Source organism: Vidua chalybeata, assembly GCF_026979565.1.
Source record: "Vidua chalybeata isolate OUT-0048 chromosome W unlocalized genomic scaffold, bVidCha1 merged haplotype SUPER_W_unloc_1, whole genome shotgun sequence".
Taxonomy (NCBI): Eukaryota; Metazoa; Chordata; class Aves; order Passeriformes; family Viduidae; genus Vidua; species Vidua chalybeata.
This window is the reverse complement of record NW_026530320.1, coordinates 1,692,554-1,702,943: the sequence shown is the minus strand read 5'-3', so window position 1 is coordinate 1,702,943 and position 10,390 is coordinate 1,692,554. Positions and strand designations below refer to the sequence as shown.

Sequence of the window (10,390 nt, the reverse complement as noted above, 5' to 3'; positions counted from 1 at the left end):
AGCAAAAACAGCGCTGGGTGGGTAAGGGTCTCCAAGTCACCCCTCCTGCAGTGTCCCACACTGCAGTGCCCCACACCTCACCCCCTTATTCAGTCGCTTTTATAGTTTCTTGGAGGTTTCTTCATTCATGTCTCTCGCGATAGCGGTGGGCGTAGCTTGAGGACGATGGGCGTAGCTTGAGCATCCCTCTGCATCGTCTCTGCGTTGTGTCGAGGCAGGTGATCGTTGGTTTCACAATCGGTTCCGGACAGTGATGGGCGTACCCGGAGCACTCCTACGTTGTCTAGTCCGGTGGCCGTTGCCTGGTGGTCGCTGATTTCATAATCAGCTCCGGCCATCCCCCTGTGATAAATTGAGGCGAATAATTTGATTCAGCCTTTTTAAGGTCAATTAGAATTTTATTAATTACAGCAAGCAGTAGCAAGCAAAACAGCGCTGGGTGGGTAGGGGTCTCCTAACCGCCCCTCCTGCAGTGTCCCACACTGCAGTGCCCCACACCCCACTCCCTTATTCAGTTTCTTTTTATAGTTTCTTGGAGGTTTCTTCATTCGTGTCTTTTGCGATAGCGGTGTGCGTAGCTTGAGCATCTCTCTGCGTCGTTTCTGCGTTGTGTCGAGGCAGGTGGTCGCTGATTTCACAATCAGTTCCGGACAGTGATGGGCGTACCCGGAGCACTCCTACGTTGTCTAGTCCGGTGGCCGTTGCCTGGTGGTCGCTGATTTCATAATCAGCTCCGGCCATCCCCCGACATCCTTAGCCTGTGTCTGCAAAAAAGCTACGAAAAGCTCCCTATATGGTGATTAATCATACTTGTGATCTTGCGGTTTTGAATATGTCTATAGCCTTGCAGTTTGTAGCAGTTACTTTTTTTTTATTGTCCTCCCCTATCTCCTAACAAGCAGGCTAGTCCCTTATACTTTAATTTTTATTTTTCCTCCTTTAATATTCCAATTCTTTTGATGAACAAACAATTTACCACAGTTTATCACACCCCAACATCCTTAGCCTGTGTCTGCAAGAAAAGCTAAGAAAAGCTCCCTATATGGTGATTAATCATACTTGTGATCTTGCGTTTTGCAATATGTCTATAGCCTTGCAATATGCCTGTAGCCTTGCGGTTTGTAGCAGTTGCTTCTTTATTGTCCTTTTTTAGTAAAACCCACAAGTTGCTGTTTCCCAACTTCACAGATGCTTCCCCTATCTCCTAACAAGCAAGCTAGTCCCTCATACTTTAATTTTATATTTCCTCCTTTAATATTCCAATTCTTTTGATGAACAAACAAGTTACCACAGTTTATCACATGTTGATAAGGAAAACCATAAATTCCTCTTCTCTGGAAAATTTAGGGGTTTCTGTAATTGTTATCTCTGTGTGAAGAATTCCTTGATTATCTTCTCCTTTTCTAATAAAAAGAATATCTCACACACATAGTTTCTATTTTAACTACTAAAGCTTAATTTTGATTACAAAACTACATTTACTAGATTATTAAAATATTAATACAGCATAACTTCCCAACCTAGCATAATACATATAGTAAATATCTGCGTAGAGCCATATAATATGCATTTTTCACACCAAGTGGTTGGCGTTTTTCACAACATCATATTCCTTTTGTTCATTTCCAGAGCACAGGCGAGATGCCAGCACTTCTCTACCACACTTTTCTTCTACTACTCAGCTGCTACATTGAGACGGGCGGTCAGGAGTGCAAGCACTCACAGCTCCCAGAAAGTGATGGTCACTCCCCCAGCTACCCCCTGCCACACACCACCACCCTCTGCCTCACAGCCCCTCACATTCCTGCCCTATGCCAATGCTTCTGTACCATAATACAGACATCTCAACTTCGTGCACCTCACTACGACCCCCACCTTTCTCAGGTTTTCATGTCCCCAGTCTAGTCTAGTCTAGCCCCGTCCCGCCGCCACTCTCCGCCTTTTACGCCCGCCGAGAGCCATTTCAAGGGCACATATATATAAAAGTATGCATCTGTTCCCCCACTGCTCAGAGGTGCGAGAGGTAAAAGGCACCCGGACACTTGAGAAGACCGGCGGGGGAAGCAATTCCCGGCCTCGCCGCGCCCCGCTTCCTGGGCGGGGCTCGTCGCAATAAGAGGCGGAACGAGCTGTCGCCATTTTGGGGAGGTGGTGTCGCGTTGTCATCAGTTTTCTGCCTGCTTCAGTCTTCCCTGAAGGAGCTGTCGCTGCTATCGTCATGTTCTCCGCCCGCGTGGCTGCCTCCCTTGCCCGCTCCCTGCCTCGGCAGGCCGGCCTGGTGAGCGCGTTCTCCCCTCCCTGCAGTGAGCGAAGGTGGTGGGTGAGAGGCGCCCGCCGCCATCTTGGGGGCCGCGGTGACATTGAGAGGCTGCGGCCTCCCGCTCTCGGGAGTTTGGGATGGGGGGCTCACCTTAGCGCTGGGTGTTAGCGGGGCCAGACCTACTGCTGAGAGAGCGAGGGTGCCCTTACTTCCGAGGTGGAGGCGGGGGGGGGGGGGGGGGGATGGGGGGGTCTAGGGGACGGCCTGCCCTTCCCCGGTGATGTCGCTTGGTGTTGTTGGGGTTCAAGTTAATGTCTGAAAGCTGCCAGATCCCAATCAAGGTTAGGTATTTGCGCTGCAAAACTTTGCCAGATAGTGTTCCCCCCCCGGTGTTAGTGGGAAAGAGCGAGGGTGTGAAGATCTGTCCCGACCTGTTCCCGCTGGTGTCCCTTGTGAAGGTGAACGGAGGAGACGCCTGCCCAGGCGTTCCGAGAAATAGCATTAACGGTGCCTGGAACTGCACTGGGAGCTTTATTTAGGACATGAGCTTATAACATTTTATTGCATTTTTTTTTAATCGTTATTTTTGCTCTCGTCTATGTTCTAGCCATACCAGAAATTTTGCAGATAATTTTTTTTTTAGGAAGGCAAACCCTTAGAAGACACAATATTATTTCTCTCTTGTGGAGAACCGTGAGGGTTGTGGTGATTTCTTTCTGCCCCAGGCATTGGGTGTTCAGCACGAAGTTGGCAAGGGAGAGGAGATGTTGCTTTGGGATCTGCTGTGGTACTGTGGTGGTGACAGCAGTGCAATGCAGAAAAATGTGGTGAATAATTTAGAGCAATCTCTTTTACTAGCTGGCCTTGCTTAGTAGTGCTGGCCTTGGTTCCATAACTAAAACTTGTGATTGGAGTGCTGTGAAGCTAAACTCAAAACTGAGACGCATTAAATTTATAAGCTCATGATCAAAAATGTCACAGTATTATCTGTCAACCTTTTTTTTTTTTTTTTAAGTGAATGAGGAAATTTTACTGTTACTGAAGCAATTACTTGTTTTAGATTTCCAGAAACACCCTGGGTGCAGCATTTGTTGCCACAAGAAACCTCCATGCCTTCAAAACATGCTTTCAGAAAACTGGTGAGTCTGAGGAAGGTCTTCATATAACAGTGTGGTTTAAGAACTTGCTCTGTCAGAAAAAAGGGAATTTGAATATGGTGTGTGTATCAGTTGACAGAATGCTTGAGGACATTTATGTACTGACAGTATTTAACTGAACTTTTGCGCAGTCGCGTCCAGCAGACTTTAATAACTATTCAGATTATGCCCAAACCCAGGAGTGGTCACATGTCAGTTTACACAGTTTACCTGCTTTGTGAGGATTCCATTCAGAATTATCTTATTCTGATATTCAGAACTCTTGCAGAATTATTTGGAAAAATAAAAAGCTTCAAGTTCTAGTTTTCTGTCTTGTTTGTAACAGTATGAAGGAACAGATGACTCCCAGGCCTGCCAGTGTTTTGTCCTTTAGCATAACTTTTTGCTGCCAGCATTTTGGTGTTTAGAGAAAACAGTGGCCTTGCATTGCTGTGTTTTTAATAGTGGTTCATATACAATTTTCAAAGTGGCTTGGGGTTATTAAATGTATTAGGAAATTAAAATTTCACAAATTTATTTACTGTTTCCTGGCTGGAGAAATGAAGGGTTTTTGGAGGTACACTGCTGAACAAGTTTGAGGAATGTGGAGAATACATTTTTACAGCTTATATTGAACAAGTTGCTTCTTAAATGTATCAAGTTCATTTAAATATATTTGGATCTTGGATTACAAATCACAGGGTGTTTTGATGCCTCCACTTTAAGTAACCTCTGCAAGTGGAGTGATAATGTCTGTTCTTAGCCTAAGACTAATTATTTAATTTCTTTCTAGAGGGAGAGATTGTTAATAGTGTAAGACATCATGAAGGAAACTGGTAACTAAACAGTCATCAATGTTTTAATTGAAGCTGTAGTGTAATTATGTGTTGAAACTGCTTTTCTTAGCTGGGAATACAGAAGCTGTTATTTATCTTATGCATCTAGCATGTTGCTTGCTAGACGTTGTGGCATACCAGAGAGGGGCACCTTGGCCTGTGAATTCAAGACAAGCTTACTGAATTCATATCTTGCCTTAATGTGCTAAGTCAGGTGTAAAATGTCTCTTTCCAGGTACTGCTGAGGTATCCTCTATTCTTGAGGAACGTATTTTGGGAGCTGACACCTCTGCTGAACTTGAGGAAACTGGTCGTGTGCTCTCAATTGGTGATGGTATTGCCCGCGTGTATGGCCTAAGAAATGTCCAAGCAGAAGAAATGGTTGAATTCTCTTCTGGACTGAAGGTAGGCTTTCACTAAAGCAGTTTGTTTAGCCTAGAAATATATATTTTAAAAAATAAAGACTTTTAAAGGAGAATGAGACTGTTCTTGGAGGTACCCATATAAACCTCTTGCAAACTTAATTTCAACTTTAATAATGTCGTGGGGACAGGACATTTTCATGCACGTTATCCCAATCGTGGTTTCTGTTCCCTGTTCTCAGTTTGTTTTGTCTTCCTTCCTCCCCCCGGCTCGCTGCGGGCTGGCTGCTGGGCATGCTTGCTGCTTTTGCTTGCTGCTGGCTGCCTGCTTTGCTGGCTCTGTTTTCCTCTCTTTTTTCTCTGCTTTTCGCTTGCTTGCTTTTTTGCCTTTTTTTTCCTTTTTCCCCGGTTTTCCGTTGTTCCCTCCCCCCCCCCCCCCCCCCGAAGATATCGGACCTACTCCGGGCAGGAGCTCCCCCGGGGTCTGCGAAAGAAGCTTTGTACCCTCTGTGGCAAAGAGAGATACAGCTCAACCCCCTTGGACTGGTGAAAACATCTGTGGTCATCTTGGGCTATTTCTCTTGTGCTGGGGAGTGTTTTTTGTTGTTCCTTAATAAACAAGTTTTTTCCACTTCCCCTCTGAAGGAATTCCTCCCGAACCCGGTGGTGGGGGAAGTTGCGGAGGGTTTGGTTTCCTATAAGGGGCTCCTTTGGAGATGTTTTCCCCTAATTTGTCCTAAACCAGGACAAATAAGTAGTAACTAATTAATGTAATGCTACAAAAAGCAAATATTCTTTGAATTCATAACACTTTGCTTTCAGTGTCTGGTTTTTGGCTAACATTTAAGTTTTGTGTGTCTTCATCTAGGAAGTAGAAGAACTAATCTGCTATTGGATTTTGTTTTCTTTGGTTTCATGCTGGCTTTTTTGTTTACTGTTGAATAACAGCCTTGTCTTATATTAGAATAAAAAAGCTGTCTGACTGTTCTGAGAGTACTGCAACAGCTCTTATAATATTTTTAATAACCTAACTTGCCTTGGCCAGAGAAATAAGCTAGCATTTTTCCTTCATACAATTCCTAGACAAGAGATAAATGTTGTATTTGAATCCTGCTTATCCTTTCTGTTCTTTTTAGAGACATAAATGACAATGCTAGACTGCTGCAGTATAATTATGTGGTAAGTTGAAGGCTTAGGCAGGCAGGTTCTCTAACCAATATGGAAATAGATGCATTGTTCATAAAAGCAGAACATTGACTATTGTTACAAATAAGATTGAGGTAGATTATGTGGCATACTTTACACTGTAGAATGATCACATTGATATTGAACTGTGACAGTTTTTGTAGATGTTGGTATGGGTTTTCTCAGGATAATGTGACCTTTGTCCTAGGGTATGTCCTTGAATTTGGAGCCCGACAACGTTGGTGTTGTTGTGTTTGGTAATGACAGACTGATCAAGGAGGGGGATGTAGTGAAGAGGACTGGTGCCATTGTGGATGTTCCAGTTGGAGAAGAGCTGCTGGGCCGTGTTGTAGATGCCCTGGGTAATCCAATTGATGGGAAGGTAAATGTAACTAGGTGCTTACTACCTCTGCTTGTATCTATGTGATACAGACTGCAACAGTTTCTTTCCTCTTTTTAAGGGTTCTATTGCATCTAAGACACGTAGGAGAGTTGGCTTAAAGGCTCCTGGGATCATTCCCAGAATCTCTGTGCGTGAACCTATGCAGACTGGGATTAAGGCTGTAGACAGCTTGGTGCCAATTGGTCGTGGCCAGCGTGAACTGATAATTGGTGACAGGCAGACTGGGTAAGTTAAATGCCCAAGCCAATAAAGTTTCCTTTAAGAGAGACTTGAGTGCAGTGTGCACCATTGTACAGAACTGAACACAAAACTGTGTAGGGGTTGGGAGAACTGCAGGCAGCTTAACTTATCAACCTCTGTATTACCCAGGAAAACTTCAATTGCAATTGACACAATAATCAACCAGAAACGTTTTAATGATGGGACAGATGAGAAGAAGAAGCTGTACTGTATCTATGTTGCAATTGGCCAGAAGAGATCTACTGTTGCTCAGCTGGTGAAGAGGCTCACTGATGCAGGTACAGATTTTTGAAGGTGGTTGAGCCTGGTAACTAGTGACATCCTGTTCTCATTATAATGCTAAATACTGCTGTGACTTCTCCTAGCTCCAAGTATAGACAGAATTCTTTTTTTGATTAAATGAATGAACTACTTTTGTGGACAAGAAGTCTTTCTAGGTATCTGGGGGGAAAACAACCCCTTATTTTTGCTCCATCACATTACAAGACTATTTTGAGGTCTCAAAACTGCTGAATTTCTTCTGGAAAAGTCAGCCTATTTTTTTTTTTTTCCTAGCAGAGTTGAGAGGTTCCTCTTGGCAGGCCTGGTGACAAGCTATGGCCTACAAGTATTTATATGGACTTGATGTGTTTCATACGCATGTAAGTGTGAATGACAGTTAAAAATTTAAGTGGAGAGACTTGACTGCCCAAACATAAGGGATTAAATGATAGCATATTTTCAGGAACAGTTGACCAAGGCTGCATATATAACAGGGCAACAAACATGTTCATCTAGTATAGTGGACTTTCCTGTAACAACGTAGTGATGCTGCCTGGGCTTGCTTTAGCAACTTATTACTTCACATGTTTGTTGTATTTGCTGATTACAGGCATGGTGAGGTAATATACTCAGTGGTGTGTTTCTCCAATTCTTTCCAGATGCCATGAAGTACACTATTGTGGTGTCTGCCACAGCATCTGATGCAGCACCCCTTCAGTATCTGGCTCCCTATTCAGGCTGCTCCATGGGTGAATACTTCAGAGACAATGGAAAACACGCATTAATCATCTATGACGACTTGTCTAAGCAGGTCAGGAAACATTGTTTATAGGCCTCATAGTCTAACATTGGTGTTTGTAGCTGTAAGATCACCTCAAGTTTAGGAATCCAAAATGTTAAATGAGTTTCTGAGGTCTGAAAGCTTTCTTTATACCGTGCAGGCTGTTGCCTATCGTCAGATGTCTCTGCTGCTGCGTCGTCCACCTGGCCGTGAAGCCTACCCAGGTGATGTGTTCTACCTGCACTCTCGACTGCTGGAAAGAGCAGCCAAAATGAATGACTCCTTTGGAGGTGGCTCTCTGACTGCCTTGCCTGTAATTGAAACTCAGGCTGGTGATGTGTCTGCTTACATTCCAACCAATGTCATTTCCATCACTGATGGACAGGTAAGACTTCTTCACATCCCAGTATACATCTTTGTTATTTACTGTCAGGTCTCTGAGGAGACATCCAAGCTTCTGACCAAGATAATAGAACAATTCTCTCTCTTACAGATTTTCTTGGAAACTGAGTTGTTCTACAAAGGTATCCGTCCAGCCATCAATGTTGGTCTGTCTGTGTCCCGTGTAGGTTCTGCTGCTCAGACCAGGGCTATGAAGCAGGTAAGCATAAAACTACTGCTTCTCTTGCTAGAGATGAGTAGTGTGTAGGCCTTCCAACCTATTTCACTCTAAAGAGCTGTGACTAGAGAGGGAATAAAGCTTTGGATTCCTTAGTGTTATGAAACTGTAAAAGAACAAACTTTGGGGATCTCTTTGATATTTCCATTACTTGTTGGGTGAGGTAGGGGAGAAAGGAAAATAGTATCTGCATGAAGATGTAGGATTATGTTTCCGTATGCTGAGCTGCGTACTGATTAACTAGAAATAGAGAATGCTCTTTTAACCCTGTGCTTTTAGTCCATATCTGGAATTAGAGGTTTAATATCAATGCTCACTGTTTTAGGGAGGCATGCTTATATTAAAAAGTGGGATATTTAGAAATGCAAATAATCATCTGTCAGAATCTTGGGATTCACTTTTCTGGTATAGAAAGTAAAGCTGACTTGTGACAACTGTCATCTGAAGATAACCTGCAAACTCCTAGATACCTTTAAAAGGTGATCAAACTCAGTCTCATCTGTATCTTGTGTTGTAGGTGGCAGGTACCATGAAGCTGGAATTGGCTCAGTATCGTGAAGTAGCTGCCTTTGCCCAGTTTGGCTCTGATTTGGATGCTGCTACACAACAGCTGCTGAACCGTGGCGTACGTCTGACAGAGCTTCTCAAACAAGGACAGTATGGTGAGTGTCTTGAACTTAAAAAGCCTGAATTTCACATTAGTCTCTTGTGCTAACAAGATTGGTCTTTGTTGGGAGCATTTACCATGTCCATTCTGTGCACATGGTAAATGCAGACTTGCTTGAACCATGTTGTATATATGCAGTTGATCTTCAAAGGAAGGACTGCATAGTACTGGTGTGTCCTGATGTGAGAGTTACTGATGGCATGAGTGCTCTCTTTTCTGCAGTTCCCATGGCTATTGAGGAACAGGTTGCAGTCATCTATGCTGGTGTAAGAGGTCACTTGGACAAGCTGGAGCCCAGCAAAATTACTAAATTTGAGAGTGCTTTCCTAGCTCATGTACTGAGCCAGCACCAGGCTCTCCTATCCACAATCAGGTATGATTTATCCTGCTTCATCCCAAGGATATTGATTTGATGGCTGGAGTGCAGATAATGGTCCCTGAACTGTTAATTTAGTGTATCCCAGAACATCAGGCCTTAAGCTGCCTGTACCCGAAGTGGAAATTAAATCAGCCTTCCAGTTGTCCAGAGCACACCTTCATGACTTTAGTTCTTAGGAAATCCAGTTGATGCTTAAAATGGAGAAGGGGTCTTATGTTAGTAGTACAAATTCATGCATCAAACAGAAATGTTATAATTCATCTACTAATTTTGTTAGAAATGGGAAGGTTTGCTGTGAAGTCTTTTTCTTTGTCTTAGGGATTGACCATCTAGCTATTTCTGTGTCGGAAGTTTAACTAAACTCTTTCAACAGGACTGAAGGGAAGATCTCTGACCAGACAGAAGCTAAGTTGAAGGAAATAGTCACAAGTTTCCTGGCTACTTTTGAGGCATAAACATAAAACTGTTCAAACAGACCAGGCTCTTGTGATCCAGTGCTCCAGTTCAGTCAAAGATTTAAAAGTATGTGCAACTTGAATGTACAGATCTCAATGAGAATAAAAGTTCCTATGTAAAAAGGCTTGTATATTCTGATTACCTTCTGCCTAGCTGCTTTCACCTTTAAAACTGCGGAGGACTCCCTGTGACATGTGCTTACTTAAAAGAACTCTGAAAAATTGGGGGCATCTTAACTCCCCAGCTGGATCAAACTCCCCTTACATGAACGAGGAGGTGTAGCAGTTAGTTTCTGGAGCTATGACTACAGTTCTCATTGTGCCAGAGTTGAGGGTTACTCTTGGAGTTTTCATGCTTTTTGCCAGGCAGCTCATCTCTGAGAAAGGCATTCAGCTGGGGAAACAGTTTATGTTGTCTTGTCATGGGTGGTAACTAGTTGGACCTCACAGGAATCTCTAACAGCCTGATACTGTTACAGAGTATTTCTTAGAATTGCTGTCAAACCTATCCTGGGGCCTGGCTTTTGCAGGATAAGTTCTCTCGGAACTGAGGTCCTTGTGTCTCAGGACTGTTCTGGTTTGAAAGCAAAACCAGTGAGAGACTCCAAGTCAGAAATACAATTTATTGGGAAAAGGGAAAAGAAACAAAATACATGCAATAATACAAAAGGAAAACCACTGACAGAGTCATAATACAACCTGACACCCCTTTGGCCAGCATGTTGGTAGCAGTCCAAATTGGAGTGGCTGCAGTCCTCCTGGAGTGGCAGATGTGGTTCTGTTGGAGCAGTGATCCTGTAGAAAGG

General features: G+C 43.5%; 1 protein-coding gene across 1 annotated transcript; it reads left to right on the top strand.

The window, feature by feature from the left end:
• The first annotated feature begins 2,112 nt into the window (after positions 1-2,112).
• LOC128782853 (ATP synthase subunit alpha, mitochondrial) lies at positions 2,113-9,707 on the top strand. Its single transcript, XM_053933344.1, has 12 exons — positions 2,113-2,278; positions 3,321-3,399; positions 4,468-4,637; positions 5,988-6,161; positions 6,241-6,407; positions 6,552-6,700; positions 7,343-7,494; positions 7,625-7,849; positions 7,958-8,065; positions 8,601-8,745; positions 8,973-9,123; positions 9,503-9,707. Exons 1-12 carry the CDS (start codon positions 2,219-2,221, stop codon positions 9,582-9,584), a joined length of 1,662 nt encoding a protein of 553 aa, XP_053789319.1. The 5' UTR covers positions 2,113-2,218; the 3' UTR covers positions 9,585-9,707.
• Positions 9,708-10,390: the final 683 nt, after the last annotated feature.